We start from the raw sequence: 20,134 nt of genomic DNA on the forward strand, positions 1-20,134 counted from the left end.
GAGACATTTGGCGACTGACTTCGTTATATTGTCTAGTAGGGCCCATGCTTTGACCCATTTGGTGCAATAATATGTTGCCATCAAGATATACTTGTTTTTTGTATATGCTGTAGCCAAAGAGATGGCATGGATAAAGTCCAATCCCCACTTTTGGAAAGGTTCCAAAGGTAGGATTGGCTAGAGTGGTAAATGGTCTCTGGCTCCATGTTGATTGATAGGAATCACAGTGCTGGACCTAGTTATGGACATCACCATGTATAATGGGCCACCATAAGCTAGCTTATTGGATTTTGCGAGTTGTCATTTTAACACTAAAGTGGTCGCCAACAATTCCTTGGTGGGCATCCTCTAGGACAATAGGCTGCTCCATGGTAGAACTACTCTTTGCACACTCTAAATAGGGTGCGGTAGTACAATTGTCCCATGATAATTTCAAAACACCGACTCTAGAGAGATAGTCATTTCTGTTGGTCCTTCTGGAGATGAGGCGAAGGAAGTGCGGTTTCCAAAAAATCATCATTTCTTCATACAAGGGCCACTTTGGGTTGGGCAACTCCAAGTTAGGCACATTAACTACTGTGGCAAACAACTAGGCATCTAGGAAGTCATTCTCCACACCAATTGGAGGTTCTTCATAGTCAAGGTAAGATAGACAATCCACAATGACATGTTGAGTGCTAAGACGATGTACAATTGTGTACTCAGACTCCTATAGCTTGAGAATCCATTGGGCAAGTCACCTAGTGACATTTTGTTGCTTAACCAGAAAGACTATTGTTGAATGATCCACATGAAAAACAAAGGCTTGTTCTAGCAAATACTGCCAATACTTCTTGATGGAATAGATCATGCCAAGACACTCTCATTCAGTAATTGAATAGTATTTCTCAGCATTAGATAATCTTCTACTAGCATAAAACACAGGTCTAAACCAACCATTAGGATCTTGCAGCATAAACACATTGCCAATAGCAATGTCGAATGCATTTACAAATACATGAAAGGACTTCGCCCAATTTGGCAGAATTACAATAGAAGCTTTTGAGAGTAAGAGCTAGAGGCATCACAATGCCACGTCGGCTTGTTCATTCCATTGACATGTTGGTTTGGCCACATGTGCCCATTTGTTGAATGGGGCAACTAGATGCACCAAAAGATGCAGATGTTGACCATGCCACCGAATTTAGTCTAAAAAGTAAAGTAGTAGAGATGGAAAACTTGGTACTGTAGCTTATATTATTACTGCCACCTTGATCAGGTCGATAGCTATGCAATTTTGAGAAATAATATGGCCTTCGAAATACCACCTTGAGCAACAATACACATTTGAGTGGATTTAAACTTAAACTTACCTCTCGACATTTGGTGAGGTAAAGTTAGAGGTGTATCAGATGAAGAGTGGCATGTCCAAAGATACTAAAATCATCCAAGAAGACCCTCATGAAATCTGTGAGGTAGGGCCCAAATATCTCCTACATGTCTCTCTGAAAGGAGACTGGAGCATTCTTGAGACTAAACCACATCACTATGTATACATATACTCCCCATTACCATGGTGCAACTGCAACTTTTTCTAGATGGTGGTAACTCTAGAGGACAATGTTCTAGTATTACACCAAAAATAGCTTGCATTTTGTTGTTCAACCCCAATATCTTTAATGTTGAATAGCATGGTTGATAGACATCGTGAGGGATTGCTATAAAGAGGTCAATAAAGTGTCCCTAATGGTACCTTGTTATATCGTTCAGTAAATAGTCAAACAATATACAACATATGGCACTCAAACAAAAGAATTCAAGAAATGTTGATATTTTTATTGAGTAGGCTTAGTTATAAATGTAAGCAAAATTATAGGGTTCAATTGTGACAGCCACATTATTAAGTGTATGTGTAGCATGTAATATTTTCTACCATAGCTTTAAATGGCTTAGTTTTGTGCAAAAATGTCACTAAATTGGGGTGGGGCGAGGTGTCACCTTATTAGTCCTAGAATTGGACAATGTTTATCTCCCACGGTTCATCATGTGGGAGGTCTTAGCCTTAGGTGTGCAAGAAAGTCTTTGTGTTCTAGTACTTCCACTCGAAAGTCTTCCCCAAAAACTTGAGGATGTTGAAACTGTTCTTGTAGGCATGCCCGTCAACCTTGTGATTGGCTTTGACTAAATGAGGGTCACTTGATGATGTAAGGCATGACATGCATGGAGATATGGCATTACCTGGTTTTATAACTGAAATATCCAAAGAGAAAACAAAGGTGATTTTCATTACAGCAAACTTGAATTTCGAGCGATTATTTGAAAAGATACACACACAAGCGACTAAACTTCGAAGGACGGTTTTCTGTGTAACTTTCAAATATAAATTGGATCTCACCTCAACATTGAATTTGAACAAGACACTCACACCACGTCTGAAATTAGCTTTCATCACTTGCCACATCGGTGGTTTCGGGCATTTCTGCATCTCTCTGTCTGTCTGTCTCTCTCAGCAGCCTTATCGGTGGTTTTGCATTTCTGCATCTCTCTGTCTCTGTCTCAGTGTCTGTCTCTCTCAGCAGCCATTTGTTATTGTCGTCATGGCTCTCGATCTTCGCGTTCGCCCTTTGGGCTCTCAAGGCTTGAAGGTATTGTTTCTTCGGTTTTTTTCTTGTTCGGCGAGGAATGCTTTTAGCTCCATTGATACCTGCACTGCAGCTCTCTCTGTGTGTAACTCTGTTTTCTTTGGCTTGTTTGAATGCAGGTCCCTCTTTTGGGTTTTGGCTGCATGGGTTTATCTGCTTTCTATGGCACGCCCGTGGAGGAGAGCGTCGGCGTCGACCTTATTAAGCACGTCATTGAGAGCGGTGTCACATTCCTTGACACCGCGGACATCTATGGCCCCTTCACAAATGAGCTTCTGGTTGGAAAGGTCGGCAATTTTCGTCTCTTAGGAAACATCACTAACTCGCAAAATGCATTGACGAATTCATCTGATTGAAATCATTGATTCGATCCCTTTTGTGTCCAAGCCATATTTCATTGAAGGGCTCATCAATAATTGTTGATTCTCCATTGCCTCCAAGTTGCGTCATGCACAGCTTTAGCAAATGATCGAGACTTGACTCACATTCCATTGAAAAGCCTGTCTGATTGAATTTTTTTGATTTCACCTTTATTTCCAATTCATTCAAGGGCTCATCTGATTGAAATTGTTGATTACCCCTTAACCTCCAAGATGCACGATCAGCTTCACCAAACGATCTAATATCCATTAAAGAGCTTATCCATTGAAAATTCATCTCCAAGTTGCATCATGAAGCTTTTGCAAACGATCAATTACTGTAATGGTATTAATTGGCCTGATATGATACAGGCCCTGAAACACTTCCCACGAGAGAAGATTCAACTAGCTACGAAGTTCGGAAATATTGCAACACAGAATGGTGGCAATGTAGTGAAGGGTACAGCAGAATATGTCAGAGAGGCATGTGAGGCCAGCCTGAAAAGGCTTGATGTCGATTACATCGATCTTTATTACCAGCATCGTGTTGACACAACGGTCCCAATTGAAGAGACGGTAAATTCACATACGTCTGGTGTCTACTTTTATGATGTCATATCAAAGTTGCACAAACTGCTGCTTTTTCCCTGCTTTTGTTGTTCAGTGGAGCGAAATTCAGCATTGTAAGGATGACCGGCATCCAATTTTCACTCTGTTCATAAGGTTAGAAGATGTATGCAATAGAAATGATAATATTTCATAGGCTTGGGATACATCCCAATCTCATCATTTTGCACTTTTGAGAAAACAGAGTCCCTTGTTTGGGACCATGCCTGCCGTTAGGATGACTATCCGGATCTCTTTTACATGTCCTGGAATGACTTCGACTGGGTACATGTCCCGCCGTCTGTTGATCAATGTGTTGGTGGGCCTGTAGGACATGTTTGAGATTATAGACTGTTGTTTGGTTTACTTGTACACAAGTTTAAGCTTGCCATCTCCAAGTATGGCCACTAAACTTATGTAAGAACCAAGCCCATTCAGAGTATTGGCAAATTTGTTTCTTTCTTCAAAAGATGGGGCGTGCATTGTGGAGGATAGGCTGTCTCTAGCTATTGATCAATTTTTGTTTCTTGATGACGCGGGACGAGATTAGATTTTGTCTCCTTATAATGTGAGGCTTGTTGCTTGCCTTTCTGATCCATACATGTCTTTGGAACTTCATGAATGCCATAGTAAGTCCAGTCCTGTCATACTTCTTTGTAGGTTGGAGAGCTAAAAAAGCTGGTAGAAGAAGGCAAAGTGAAATATATTGGACTGTCTGAGGCCAGTGCAAAGACTATTAGAAGAGCACATGCAGTTCATCCAATCACTGCAGTCCAACTTGAATGGTCACTATGGGCAAGAGATGCAGAAGAGGAAATCATCCCAACATGCAGGTACAATTTCAACAGTTGTGATTAGTAGTCTAATAGATGGAGTGTAATCCTTTGTATATTGTAAGTGTAAGAAAGCACCATTGAAGTGCAGTCGAATGACATGCATGCTTATGGACACTAGAGTTCTTTTCAGTTGAAGGGTATGTTACTTGTTGCTTTAGTGAAATATTTTTATGTCAAGTCTTTAAACTTGTGAATGTCTCCTGACAGGGAGTTGGGCATTGGAATAGTTGCCTACAGTCCACTTGGACGTGGATTTTTCAGTGGTAAGGTGCTTATTGAAAAGCTGGAGAGCACTGATAGTCGCGTGGTAAGTCATGTTTCCACTTCAGTTCTCTATGATCTTTTGTGAAATCTTACCTGCCATCATCTCAAGAACTTGTTTGGGCTTACAAAAAAGCATATAATGTGTCAAGGTTTCCTGTCGTAGAGGAGTGGTAATTTAGGAGAGTAGGACGATTTCCTGATGAGGTATACTGGGTATGGATGAGCACACATTGCTTTGGATTAGCTGTCAAAAGAAGAGGGTGAGTGCATGTTCTATACCTACATTAGCTAGAATCTGATGCCAACTGCTTTAGCCGCTCCACTAGCTGTATCTATGCCAGAGAGGAAGGATGTTTGTATTTCTGAGAGCTTCTAACAGATTACAATATTTAGACAAGAAACAAGTGCATATACTGGTTGCAAGGGATATGCATATGACTTCAACCCTTTGCCAATTTAGAGACTATTGTTATTGAGAGCCAGCTATCCATCTAGCTTCCCTATAAGAGTACATATTGAGCTATCCAGACAACCAAATGTGGAGAAACTCCCCTAAAACTTGTTATGTTCTTTCTTGATTGTGTACTTGGATGTTAGGTCCTCAGTCTTTCCCCTTGCCTTTTGCATTTTTCTCGGTGATATCCTCTCGCAGCTTGGGAAGTTTCTTTGGAGGGAATATCTACTGATGTAACTTCCATCTAAATCCTGACCTGCACTAGATTCTGGCAAAGTGTGTAGTTTATCATCTCTGTCATAATTGTCCATTTCTTGCTTTTCCCACAACAAATCTTATGTGCTGATCAGTCGTCAGATTTATTCTTGTGTGAGACATAAGTGCTCAGTGTCATAAATGCAAAGTATGCACAAAGCCTCAAATTAACTATTTACTTGAATGCTAAATTGAATCAGCTCCGGAACCCTCGGTTCCAAGGGGAGAATCTGGAAAAGAACAAGATATTTTACGAGCGTGTGGCTAACCTAGCGAAGAAGCATGGTTGCACTCCTGGGCAGTTGGCCTTGGCTTGGGTTTTACATCAAGGTGATGATGTTGTGCCTATACCAGGTAATTATTTTTCCGAGTCTATTTTTTAAACATTCTGAGTGATATGGAACATATGCTTTACAAGTACATTGAGACATTCTTAGTAACACGGAAGCTGAAGGGACAATCTTTGGCAGGTACAACAAAACAAGCAAACTTTGATCAGAATATGGGTGCCCTCAAAATCTATCTTTCGAAAGAGGATGTGGATGAAATAACAGCAGCAGTACCTCCACACGAAGTTGCTGGGGACAGATATGGTGGGGAGATGAATAAGATAGTGTTCCAATATGCTGACACACCCCCACTAAAAGTGTGATGTGTGAAGTGAGGTTTCAAGCAATAAAAGGCAATTTACCATGGCTCATACTGGCTGGCTCTCCATCCGTTAAAGGAAAGTTATTTAGGTGTTGTATCTTCCCACATAGTAAGCTTAATGCCCAAATCCAAATACACCAAACGTGTGGCTTGGCACTTGGGTTGTTAAGCATGCACTAATTGATGATCACCTAAATTACATAGTAGGGACAACTGCAACCTTGTAGGCTATCAGTTTCCATAACATGGAGAGTCAACCTGAATAAAGGCTGAAAATGTAGGCTATTAGGTGATATGTGAAGTGAGGTTTAAAGTAATTAAAGGCAACCAAAATAAAGGAAAGGTATTCAGGAGTTGAAAGAGTACTGGATTGGTTTTAGGCTAAGCTGAACAATGTGCTTGAGAGAACCAAACAAGGAAAATAGAATCACAATCTAACTACCATGGAGCATTCAGCATTTGGATTGCCATTCACATAGTTGAGAGCCAAAAGTAAATACTTCAAAAGGCATTTAAAAATAGAGTACTTTAATGAGGGGGAAAAAAGCAGCTCTATGAAATGGGCAAAAACAATCAAAATAACAAGGATGGAGTCTTTTTAAAAATGATTCACAAATAAGGAAAAGGTAATGCAATCATAAGGGTGGGCTTCAAGGAAGCGGATGAGGTGAATGTTTGGATCTACAGTAAAGTAAAAATTTAACATTTATATTGAAAAATAAAAATGATAATGAACAAAAGAACAAAGTTTGTTGAAAGTATACATTTATAGAGGAAGCAAAGCAAAATAATGAACAAAAAACAAAGAAATAAAATTGAAAAACCGGAAGGGTTACAATTTGTTGCTACACTTGAGTGTGCGCACACCCATCAAAATGAAGCATACATAACAATGATGCATATATATTTGTAATATTTCCGCAACTGCGTACCGTAAATATTGACGTCCCGCACACGACGTAAACCTTGTGCAAAGGTTATCTCTTGCATTGAAATTATTGGCAGTGTAATGTGTGACCCGCACGCGTGAAATGGGATCCTCCGCATTGGTAAATCAAAACCGGGAGTTCAAAACCGCAAGTCTCACAAAAACACCCTCTTGGGAGGGGCATTTTGAGTAATTCAAGGCAAATTTTTTTTATTTTTTCCCCTTTTTCTCCAGTCGATGCATGGCTGGAGAAGGGGGAGTGTGGGGAGGATGGGAATATGGCAGATGTGGCCTGCATGGGGGAGGGGGACCCATGCAAGGGGGCCCCGTGGTGGATGCCCTCTTTTCCCCCCATGCCTATATAAACACCCCCCTAGCTAGAGGGGGGGAGGCTAGATAGAGCAAGGGCCGTGCAGAAGGGGCGGGCTGTGAGAGGGAGGTGGAGGTCGCCGCCGTGTAGGAAGTCGCCAGCCGCTGCCGTGCAGGAAGTCGCCAGCCGCCGCCGTGCAGGAGCCGCCAGGCCACCTCAGTCCGCCCCATCCCCGCCCTCTTCACGACGAACCCCCCCTCCTCGTCATCGCTGCTGCCTAGAAGCTTCTTAAGAAGCTTCTAAGGGGGGGCTTTCTTAACCCCCCTTCCCACGACATCTCCCCAAAGGTCCGTTCATACCCCCTCCCCGGGACTTTGAAGAGGAGAAGGTGAAGCCCATAAAGACCTCCCACAAGACCCTTTGAAAAAGGCTTTTGCAAAAAGACTTTGAAGCCGCAAGCCATCCAGGAATCAATTCCGTACCAACTCGAGTTTTTCCTAAAAGAACTCCTAAAGCCTTTGCCGCGAGCGCCATCCCGCAAAGGAATCTTCTGTATACGAGGAAAAAGGCCAAGGACGGAAGGCTGCATTTCGAGGCAAGTCAATCCGTAGACCACAAAGGCAAATCAGAAGCCGACTCTACACCTACGATGGCCCCAAAAAGGACACAAGATGCGACTGCGGGAGGTTCATCTCCGAGTATACAAGTGGATATCTCCCCGAGCCCACAAGTCCAGGTTCTTTCGAGTTATTTTCGCATAAAGAAATGATTAGGCGCGCTTAGTTCATAAGGGAGATTGCATTTTTACGCTTAATTTTAATACATGTGGAAATTGGAAAAAAATACATTTGATAAAGTATCTCTTGAAACATTAGGCAAGATTGAAATATGTCATGAATTTGAAACAAGTTATCCACCTTAGAAGACTAGTTGCATGTAGTTGTTTTTTTGGTACATTATCAAAGTAATGAGCCTAAACTTAGGGCAAAGAAATGGAATTTATAGGTGCATTCTCTTTCGTCCTAGACATGGTAGGAATAAGCGTGTGCCGCATGTTAGGCAACATCCTCCTCGTAATGATTTCATGAGGCAAGGTTAACACCATAAGATATTATCCGAAAAGAAATAATAGCGTACGGAAATGATCTTATGGACCTGCAAATAGCATGTAAAATGGAATGAGTTAACACTAGCTTTAGTTTGGTATAAACTTCGTTAACTACATTATAGCTAGGAGAATGTTGCGTATTGCATAGTCATCATGCGAAAACGTCATTCATCAGAAGCCGCATTTAGGAAAGGTTGCATGGTTCGTCAAGGCATAAGATTCGAAAGTATAGGCTACAAGGTTGTAGGCATGATTAATAGGTCTTAGGAAAAGTTAGTATCCAGATTATCATGCATTTTTACTACACCAAGGAAAGATAAAATTATCATAAACCATGTGATGCGTAAAAGCAATAAATCGCTTGTTTACGCGTATTGGTGTAGTTGTAACTATTGTTCTCCATTAGATGTAGTTTATTACCTTTAGAAGGTTCATCCTTGTTGCAATACAAGAATATTGAGTTGTCGAAGTAACCTAAAACACAAGGGATTCATATGGGCATGGCTCAGTCGATATGATAGGTATCCCAAGTGCCAAGTGCAATAAGAATTCGACCTAGTTTTACACTTGTTGCCAAGTCTAAACCCGCAAACCCAAAGATCTTACACACGTTCACGAAATGTCGAATCAATTGGATGTTCATGCATAAAATGATCTAAGGTTTTATCCTAAGGATCATTCGTTCTAATGATGAAACTCCGACGGAGTTGCAAATTTCTAGGACCATGGGACAACATAATTAGGAATGGGTTGGAGGATACCCTAAACCCTGCTACTCGGCTAGAGGTAATTCCGTGGCCAAAGGACGCCATTCAATGGGTGGAATGATCCCGTGGAATGATGCAACACATGTGCAAAAAGGTTGCAACATCGTATAGACTTGAGATTTGTCCACAAGAGAGTTTTGTCATCTCTCGAAATGAGGTTGGCAAGTTATTGAAAGAATTTAACTTACAAGAGGATGAGTAATCATCCTGTTACTCACTTTTCTTGGGGGATAATTGCCAAGGAAAAGGAAAGTTAGGTATTTGCCTTGAAGCAAATGACCAGACAATAAACTAAAGCGACATGGTCGCTGGAACCTACCACAACAAAACCTAAAGTATTGGTAGGGTATGACCCTAACCCGAGAATGATAGGAATCTTGGCAAGTTGCAATTGATTCCGGATCGAATGCGGGTTGCATTCGGAGAAAAGGAGTCACTCCTTAACAGTTTGCCAGCTAAACGATCACTGGAAATTGATTGTGCTTGTAACAGTTTAAAAAGCACTGTTTGCATTGTTTGCTCAATGAACTAAAGGATGAGAATATATCTAAATACTTCAGGTTGAAGGCCTGAAGGGAGAGGCAGCTTCAGTTACCCCCGACTGCCTGCCTGACCCTAACCAAGGGGGTTGTTAGCCGCGCCGGGAACGTGGACCGAACCCGCCGCGAGAGGTCTCTCCGTTGAGTTCTACTTGGAGCAGGAGGACGCTTGGGTGCCAGGGGGGGCTCTGGCCGTAAATCCCTCGCCTTCCCGGCCCTGCACAAGAGGCTAACGTGACTCGGGATTGGATCTCGAGGCCCGCATACTAGTCTACGGGCGGAAGCTTGGAATAGTGATCCCTGGTGGATTACTGGATAGCCTTCGGGCGGATTATGAATACGCCTACGGGCGGGAACTCCTTGTATTTCAAAGATAAAAGGATAAAATGATAATAAAGAAGTTGTTTGGCATTGTTTTCTTTATGTCCTGTGATAAGATTACGTGAAGGAACCAGTGCATAAGAGGGTTAATTCAAAGAAGCTGTTTGTATATGTCAAACTAATGTGGTAGGTAATTACATAACTAAAACAAACCGAGGAAAGTGCGGAGGATGGACCATGGGTCCGTCCTACGGATGGGTGGTCCCGGTTAGCCGGGAACTTTTCTCAAAGTCTTCAACGAACAGAGGATGATCGTCACCTCCGAAACAAGTAACGAGAACGATGACTTAGAATTAACTATTACCCGATTCACGCTGTTTTAGGGGAACGGAATGGGACTATGCCTTATGGCAGAGAGGTCGAGCCTTGCATCCCTCTCGTTTCCCATTCTCCTTGAACCAAGTGCAGCATGAATCCGCTTCAGACCAGGCGTTTCTGCGTAAAGTAGTTCGATCAGGTCTGACGCTAGTCGCTGTTAGTAAATGACCAAACAATTCCGGTCGATCCTAAGTGGGAACGGCCAGGACACTTCCGTTACGTGGCAGACGCGGAAAGTCCTAGATTGCAAAACCCGCAACATTCCATGGGAGTGCCGGGTGGAGTTTTCTAGACAACCTTTCCGATGGGCTGCTAAGACGTGTTCTAGAGGATTCTAGTGGACACGTTACAATATTGTATACATGAGGTTAATACATATACATGCACACTTACAAACATAGTTGCCCTCACTTTGACGAAAATTTTGCCTAGGATGCTAAGTCTAAAATACACTTTGGAGTAAATTGTGCTAGGATGTGTATCATTGAATATGACGTTGTGCACGTGTTCATCTACTTTTCACAATCTTTTTGTTCTCACTTTAGAGCAGTGCACTTTAGACAACCATTGCAAATGGATGTGTATTGTGGATTTGAATATTTTGTATCATTTATAGTCACGATTTCCTTTACAAAGGAAAACTGTGGTAAATTTATTAGAGGATTGATTTTTACTTTAAATTTCCACGCTATGCTGTACCTCAAATTGGCGCTTCTAATATTATCTATAAATTGGGGCTCTACCTCAAATTGGTGCTTCTAATATTATTTATAAATTGCATCCAATATATAAAATGTATATTTAGTAAATAAGTGATTACAAACACTACTGTGGGAATACATCAACATGAGGTGGTTGGATGTTATGGGACAATTACACCAAAATGTTGTTGGATGCTATGGAACAATTACACCAAAATGTTTCAGCCTACTTACAATAATGTAGCTCCCTATTGTTAGCATACCATAATACATATTATTCTTGCTTTGGCCCCAATGTTCCCAAGATTCAATGAGTATTGTTCAATGAATTTGCCACATTTGACATGTTTGTACAAGTCCCATATGGCTCATTGTTATTGATTGAATGACTTAAATACTATAACCATGTATTCAAATATACTCTCCAACATGCCATTTCTAAACCAAAGGATCCCATTTCACATGTATCAAAGGATCAATTCCCCACTCACCCTTGATTGGCATTCTTTTATACAACATGTGATCATAGGTGAGGGTGGAAACAATGTTGTTGTGTACCAAAATTGTAAAATTTGGTTTAAGTTCTAAGAGCTCTCTCCTTATAGTGAGGCTTTTGTTTGGACTAGGGCAAGGAAGATCCACCACTTCTAACAAGATACTTGAGCTATATAGCTTCACCTTCGCATCCACACCATTTTCCCTTGCAAAAAAGAGGATTATTAAGAAGGTGCAAAGATGCCATTGCAAACAAGAGGGCTATTCAGGAGGTCCAAAGATGATAGAGGAGTGTAGGTAGAGGTACTATCGATGGTGCTCTTAGTACCTCTCTCTCTCTCTCTCTCTCTCTCTCGGGCTCATCTTGCAAACTTCTTGTGGGCAAATTGTCTTCAAGGGCTAATTCCAATGCTCTTGTTGCATCCGAATCAATCAAATTCCATTGATGGAGGTGAAAATGGGGACCCTTCTTAGTTAATGCAACCCATTATCATAATGTCTTCATTTGAATAACCTTTATCCTTGAGTTGTTGAATCCATTCCCTTTTGAAACCTACACTCTTATTGAGCACTATTACTCCAATGTTGGTTCTAATAGCTTTTTTGCAATCTTCCTACACTAAGAAGTAGCAACAATAATAAAGGAAGCTTTAGATTGCAAAAAAGCTATTAGAACCAACATTGGAGTAATAGTGCTCAATAAGAGTGTAGGTTTCAAAAGGGAATGGATTCAACAACTCAAGGATAAAGGTTATTCAAATGAAGACATTATGATAATGGGTTGCATTAACTAAGAAGGGTCCCCATTTTCACCTCCTTCAATGGAATTTGATTGATTCGGATGCAACAAGAGCATTGGAATTAGACCTTGAAGACAATTTGCCCACAAGAAGTTTGCAAGATGAGCCAGAGAGAGAGAGAGAGAGAGAGAGAGAGAGAGAGAGAGAGAGAGAGAGAGAGAGAGAGAGAGAGAGAGAGAGAGAGAGAGAGAGAGAGAGAGAGAGAGAGAGAGAGAGAGAGAGAGAGAGAGAGAGAGAGAGAGAGAGAGAGAGAGAGAGAGAGAGAGAGAGAGAGAGAGAGAGAGAGAGATGCTTAATATGCTTTAGAAAAGAAAATCATGAAAATATGATGGTGGTTCTCACGGTTATGATTGGTGCACCAACTCTTAGTATTAGGGAGGGTCTTGGGGGCTATGATAGTAAGCTTCTACATCCTTGACAAGGAAAGGGCCATGTAACAAAGGGAGGTGGCATAAGTGTGTACAATGGAAAAGAAAACGAACCTAGAATGAGAAGAGAAGGTGGGGACAACATGAGCATAGAATGAATAGGTGAAAATTTTTGATTGAACACAAAGTATAAGGTAACTCCAAGTCCTAATATGTGGAGATGCATTCGTGAAGGCAACATATAGAGGTAGGTGATGATGATGATGAGGGAGGTTGGATGATTGAATGCAAGGGGTAGGCTATATAGGCCTAAGACTAGCCAATTGGCTCTTGACTTGCCTTAATGGAAGCCAAGATTGGAAATAGGATGAGGACAAGTAGTGTGTCAATCCCTTTGTCAATAGGTATAATCTCAGTTTGGCCCTTTAAAATGGTGATGCGCTAGGATCTATCACACAAACCCCATGAAGTTCAATGCTTTATCCCTTATCTTAGCTAGCTTGACAAGCCACCTGATTAATTGGGTCCACCCTTTCATAGAATGTTCGTGTCCGTGGGAGCTCATTCACATACTTTCTACACACACATCCAAACTAGCATTACTTATCTACTCAGGTCCTCGTACATTTATGAGGACATAAAAGTAGCTTCATTAATAGCCTTTTAGCATAGTCACAAATGTTATTTAGTCCTTAGAAAAAAATTGCACGCACACACGCATGCACACACGCGTGCGCGCGCGCACACACACACACACACACACACACACACACACACACACACACACACACACACACACACACACACACACACACACACACACACACACACACACACACACACACACACACACACACACACACACACACACACACACACACACACACACACACACACACACACACACACACACACACACACACACACACACACACACACACACACACACACAAGCATGCACGCAAGAACGCATGCGCACGCACGCATGCACCCACGCACGCGCGCACGCACGCACACACGCATGCACACACACACGCATTTGTACCTTCTCCAAGATACAAATACAATGCTTCATTGACCACCATCCCTATAACACTAAGACATATATCCATATCCATAAATCTAGCTACTAATTACCCTATCCCTTAACTAGGAAGAAGGATTTTGGAGTCCCCTAACCTCGTAAGGTTCCTATTCTATCCCAACATGCTACGTTAGCATGTGATGGGCATTAATCCTCCTATAAAGGTTAGCATCATAATGAGACATTTAAGAAGAAGTTGGCGTTAGGGGAGATTTGGACTCATTTTCGGGCCTTATAATAATTGCCATGTCATTGCCCTACTAAAAAAAGAGTGCTCATGAATATCTATATCCATTGCAGCTTAAAACTATATCATGTAACTTATCATTGAAAATGTCTTAATGAGAGAATTCTAACACACTAACCTCCAACAAATTTGGAGTTTATATGCTCAAGTTATAGCCTCTTGACAAAAAAGAAGTTTCATAGCTATAGCCTCACCCTCATTTGTCCCCATGGAATATTCCCTAGAATCCAAAGGAGCTTAAAATGCCCAAAAGTGAGTCTAAAGTTTCCCTAATGTGGAAATATGCAAAGAATTTCAAGATATTTTTGCGTTGGAATACATGGGCATAAAGGGATTTGATCCAATAGCATGTCAACACTGGATAGACCTAAAGAAGGATGCTAAACCAATCATTCAAAGGAGATACCAAATGAATCCGAACTATGCCAAGTAGGTAAAGGAAGAATTTGACAAGCTGTCAAGCATTGGTTTTATCAAACAAGTTAACGAGGTTACATGGCTATCACTAATTATTGTGGTCCTCAAAAGAATGGAAAAATACGGGTGTGTATCGAGGATAGGAAATTAATGTAGCAACCATTACGAATCCATTTCAAATATTCATTTCACAAATTCGTTATTGGATGATGCAACTAGACATCAAATGTACAATTTTCTGGATGGATTTTCAAGTTACAAGTAGATAAGGATGGCTTTGGAGGACCTTGATAACTTACAACATTCATAACTGAGTATGGAGCATTTGTCAGTATAGTTATGAACTATGGATTGAATAATGGACCATTGAAATTTCACAAAGCACCACAAAAGACATCTGATTGGTACTTGACAAGCTTTATGCCAGTTTTCTTATATGATTCTTGTATCTTGGTAGAATAGAGATCATTTAAGACATTTGAGGTTGCATTTTGAGTGATGTAGGAAGTTTGATATGTGTTTAAATCCTTTCAAGTAAATATTTGCTATCAAAAGAAGAGTTTTGTGGCGACAAATCTTGTTTGAAGGAGGAATGTCAATAGATTCAAGAAAGATGTTAACAGTGCAAAAAGTTGAAGTGGCTATCTACATGAAACTCTTCAATTTCTCCTGGACATCTTTATCAAGAAACATGCAACATCTTCTTTAAAGAAAAATCGACATAAGCCTCTGAGTGAGTCAAGCCTATAATACATGTCTATGGTAAAGACATTTTGTGATTGAGAGAGACAAGATACATCAAACATAGAAAAGAAAAGAGGAGCTATATAGCAATTTTCATTTCCAACATTGAATCTTTGCCAAATGTATATGTTTTATTCTATGTTCACCAAATTTCACATGTGTACCCTCAAGCCACCTTGATCTATTTCCCATTATGGATTACAAAAGGGCTAAAAGAATCACACAAGATAGGAAGGACCTCTACTTAACATGCCTAGGAGAGATAATAAGATGAACAAAGGCTATGCTAGAGCTCCTAATGTCCTTGTCTGAGACTCACAGATAGGAGATTATACTCAGGAAGAAGACATAAACATAGATGTATGCTAGCACCCGTTCTTAAACCTTGGATGTGGAAAAGACCATAGGGGAAGAAGTGGATCCAATATTGGAAATAAGTGTATAATGTTGATGAAGTCCATTGATGATGAAAACAAGCCAAGAAGTATGACCTCTTCTCTAGATGGAAGCTCAATGCCAAGCCTCTAACCCATTGAGAGACCATTGCAATGAGCTATTGAAGGTACCATATCACATCAAAAAAGAACATCATGGACTAAGAGTAAGGTTATAGTCATGTTTACAACAAATAAATGAAAAGAGGCCATTGCATGAAGGAAGCACCAAGGTAGATTGTAATCCTTGAAATAGGCTCATGGTGGTCCTAGGATTCTACCTTTGAAATAATGAATGCGAAGGAATCCAAAATCACATCATTGAGATCATCCTCCTCTAAAAGGGACAGGGATACAAGGGAACCACTAGAGGAGATTGTGGTGGATGGGATGAATCTTGTGAGATGGGGGGTGGAATGATGTGAATAGGTCCAACAATGGAGAAATGCCAAGGAGGTTTCTTCATAATGGAAGGGGAATGGAGCCGATACAATCATCTCTCCTATCAATGGGTTATATGAATGGATCCTTAGGTAGCATCCTCTACAAAGACGGCCTACTGGATGAAGGAAATCCAAGTATCGTGTCATGTAAGGGTACAAACAAAGAGGAGATGGAAGCCTAAGTTAGAAATGTGAAGGGCTTCCATTATATAGCTCGAAAATGGATGATCGAAAAATAATGACAAAATGCCAACATTAAAAATAGGAACATGTACGATGTCCATGAAAAAGTGCAAATGCCAAAAATAAGTACATGTAGGATGTCACCTACATTGATGGATTCCTCATGAGAACAAGGATCTCGAAGCCAATTACACTAATGAGTCATGTGACTTGAATCACCACTACTTGATGGATGTGGAGGAAAATTGTCTCAGTTATAATGATTGGCATTGATGTAGCAAGAACATGATAATTTGCTCTTCTAGCACTTCTCCCTAGGATGCAAGGTCTTCCCATAGTGTGGACACTTGGGGCATATCGTTCCTCTACGCATTGGCTTGAATGCATATGTGTTTGCAAGGTTCACTTGAGGTAGTTTTGGGCATTAGGCCAGTCACGACAGTAATGGTCTAGACAATGCCAAATGGTTCCACCTTCTCAAGCTGCTTTGTTCCTCAGTGATTGAGGGCGTATCCGAAGCGTAGAAAGTTTTTTAGGAATTCCGCAAGCATTGTTCGCATTCCACTCCTCCGGCTAGGAGTAAACTTGATAGTTCTATCTTTTTTCCCATTACACCACTGAATCTAGCAAATCATTTCCTAGATTGAATCAACCCAGTAGGTGTTCCATCCATAGTCACACAACTTCCCCTATCATTCCCACCCCAATGGCACACCAACCTAGCATATCCGTCTCAAAGTTCTATGGATCTTCCCATGAAGATTTGGATGCCTAAGCTCAAAAACCTCTGGTGCACGCAGTGCAATAATCCTGAAAATGTCTAGGCTCTAAACCAAAAATAGTGCAACATTTGCAACATGGCCACATACAACACCGAGTACTACTGGTACAATGGTAGGTGCCAAATGGCCCATCCTGGTAAATGGCAAGGGACCAACCACATCAGTCAATTTTGGCCAATTGTCAAACCTCCAAGACAATACCCTAGTTGTGACATATACCAATCAAGACTACCCACAACCCAACTCCAGAAGGACCAACATAAATGACTATCTCTCCAGAGCCGGTGTTTTGAAATTATCATGGGACAGTTGTACTACCGCGCCCTATTTAGAGTGTGCAAAGAGTAGTTCTACTATGGAGCAACCTATTGTCCTAGAGGACGCCCACCAAGGAATTGTTGGTGACCACTTTAGTGTTAAAGTAACAACCCACAAAATCCAATAAGCTAGCTTATGGTGGCCCATTATACATGGTGATGTCCATAATTAGGTCCAACACTGTGATTCCTATCAGCCAATGTGGAGCCAGAGACCATTTACCACTCTAGCCAATCCTACCTTTGGAACCTTTCCATAAGTGGGGATTGGACTTTATCCATGCCATCTCTTCGGTTGTGGCATATACAAAAAACAAGTATATCTTGATGGCAACATATTATTACACCAAATGGGTCAAAGCATGGGCCCTACTAGACAATACGACGAAGTCAGTTGCCAAATGTCTCTTTAAGGGCATCTTCACAAGATATGGCACTCCAATGAAACTTTATAGTGACAAAGGTACACATTTTTTCAATAATATAATTAAGGAGATCACATCATTTTTTTTATTATACATAATAAATCCTCTCCATACTACCCACAAGCTAATGGCTTAGCTAAGTCCACCAACAAAAAACTCTTGTGTAAAATCTTAACCAAGTTGGTAGATCAGAATAGAAAATATTGGGACACTAAGCTCCCCATAGCACTACCCGTCACCACTCGCATGGCCCCCTACAAGCTCACTGGAATCCATTACATGCATGGAATTTGTCGTCCCAAGTTTTTGACTCACGTGAAATATTGACTCATTCCCAAAGATCACTTCCATTCTGGATGGAAGCCATAGCCCAATTAGAAGCAGATCTGATCCACAACATGTATATTCTATCCAAGGTCCAAGCTCAGCAGAACACCAAGTTGATTGACTGTCCAAGAAACCATTGTTCTAGAAGGGCCAACTCATCCTGGTCATTAAGACACGGATGGGAAAACTTCTTCGAAAGATCAAATTCTAGTGGAGCAATACTTTTTGGATCTTTCATGCTTTCGGCAATAATTCCTTTTATTTGACAGATTTATAGGGCAAGTTACTACCAAGGCATGTCAATGGATTCCGACTATGCCACTACCATGCTGATCGCCTCCAATGCCCACTCCTGATCACACCATATTTTCCTATTTTCCATTTGCCATTGCATTTCGGCATTCTAGGCCCACTGGCCACTCGCCTCCATATCGAATGGCTCCCAAAAGTTTCCACTTGTGCTGTCAAGACACTCATTTATGGTGCCCACTCATTTGATGATATCCCTAATGGTGGCATGATTCCTTGGGAATATCATTCTCGTCATACTTGGTTATGGCTCATTTTGCTGATGTGGCACACATACATTGGCCACAAGCCTTTTACATCCACTCCACAGCCTTTTAAGGAAGTTTTTTTCTACCATCACCCCTATTTGTCACCTCCCATTTGTATCCTGCATTCTAGTTTCACCACCTCCTCTCTTTGTCTTGCATGTGCATCACTTTTCTTAGGTCTTACTTTCATGGTGAACTTCTAGCTCACATCAAGGAGGTATATCCACCTACCAGTGAAGCCATCAATAGTGCATCGTCATGGCTTGACACCCCACAACTTGCTCACTTCACCACCCTTCCTTGTGATTCTATCCCAATTCATCATCTAGAAACCTTGCCCATCCTAGAGAAGCTTGACAAAAGCACTGCAATCTACATCCATGACCGAAAGTATATCCTCTCCACCTGCTGAGTGTAGGAGAAGATGGCTTTGACCAAGGCAAAACCGACCACCAGCACTCTCCACTAAGATGGTGGAAGAGATCTTTAACCCCGTCACCAACAAAGAGTATCGATTGAGAAACCTCCTTGTGCCACACAAATTGAAGCAAGAGACTCTCAAGTTCCTGGTCAAGGCCCTCTACTTGCAAGCAAAGGCATTCGGCATCTTGAAGAAGGTAGCTTCTTTGTTCTTCTTGACTTCTTCTATTGCTATTGCCTAGGATCATATCCTTAAGGAGGACTACCTCTTCCTCAAGGCCAAATGTGTCACCCCTAGCCAAGGCCATGAAAGTGATGCGTGGGTAATAGTTCACTCTCCTCTTTTTGCCCTCTGTTTTGGTTGACCCCCCCCCACCTACTTGCCTAATCAGAGGGCTCATACTACCTAGTCTCATCCTGAGATTGGAATTGCTTCAGAGCCCACCATCCCCAACCCTGTTGAGAACCCCATGGAGACCACAGAAGGACAAGGACTCAAAAAGGAGGTCTCACTTGCCATGGACAACACCCCTCTTCAGCCAAGAAGTCCACTTTAGACACCAACCTCTCTACCAAGCTCATCCTCTTCAAGTTGAAGGACCAAAAGTGCCAACAAGAGGAGGACCCCCAACAAGAGAACAAGCCCCTTGCCCATGTGCCAACAATCCTCACTAGTTGTCGTTATATTGACCTTTCTTCCCACAACCTCTCCCCGCCACTACACCCTCGCCACTTGTCCTCATCCTAGCTGAGTTTAGTTAGGAAATGGTGCACCGGTCTACTAAACTTCATTAATGGGTTCTCGACTTAGCAGCAGTAAGAGCTCACTGTGCAAGTTGATATCCTCAAGCAGGAAAACACCAACTTCACTAGAAAGATGCTCCCTCAAAGACCAACAACAATAGCTAGAGGCCTACTAGCATGTCTAGCTTGCCTTTTCCAATGATGGTTGGAACCAAGCCTAGTATTAAGAGAGGGAGAATATATTTCTCC

General features: G+C 41.5%; 1 protein-coding gene across 1 annotated transcript; it reads left to right on the plus strand.

The window, feature by feature from the left end:
- Positions 1-2,300: 2,300 nt before the first annotated feature.
- LOC148029030 (putative aldo-keto reductase 1) lies at positions 2,301-6,422 on the plus strand. Its single transcript, XM_087687798.1, has 7 exons — positions 2,301-2,624; positions 2,741-2,908; positions 3,353-3,556; positions 4,247-4,419; positions 4,630-4,729; positions 5,596-5,749; positions 5,866-6,422. Exons 1-7 carry the CDS (start codon positions 2,577-2,579, stop codon positions 6,045-6,047), a joined length of 1,029 nt encoding a protein of 342 aa, XP_087543924.1. The 5' UTR covers positions 2,301-2,576; the 3' UTR covers positions 6,048-6,422.
- The last annotated feature ends 13,712 nt before the right edge of the window (positions 6,423-20,134 follow it).

This window comes from Lygodium microphyllum, chromosome 11 (genome assembly GCF_053477565.2).
Source record: "Lygodium microphyllum isolate KBCC chromosome 11, Lygodium_microphyllum_v1.1.10, whole genome shotgun sequence".
In the NCBI taxonomy this organism is placed as follows: domain Eukaryota; kingdom Viridiplantae; phylum Streptophyta; class Polypodiopsida; order Schizaeales; family Lygodiaceae; genus Lygodium; species Lygodium microphyllum.

What these genes read in the sequence shown, in the direction of transcription:
- LOC148029030 (XM_087687798.1), top strand. Translation starts at nt 2,577, where the DNA reads ATGGCTCTCGATCTTCGCGTTCGCCCTTTGGGCTCTCAAGGCTTGAAG. An exon ending in AGAGCACTGATAGTCGCGTG is followed by an intron (nt 4,730 to 5,595) that starts GTAAGTCATGTT and finishes AAATTGAATCAG; the next exon opens with CTCCGGAACCCTCGGTTCCA. An exon ending in TGATGTTGTGCCTATACCAG is followed by an intron (nt 5,750 to 5,865) that starts GTAATTATTTTT and finishes AATCTTTGGCAG; the next exon opens with GTACAACAAAACAAGCAAAC.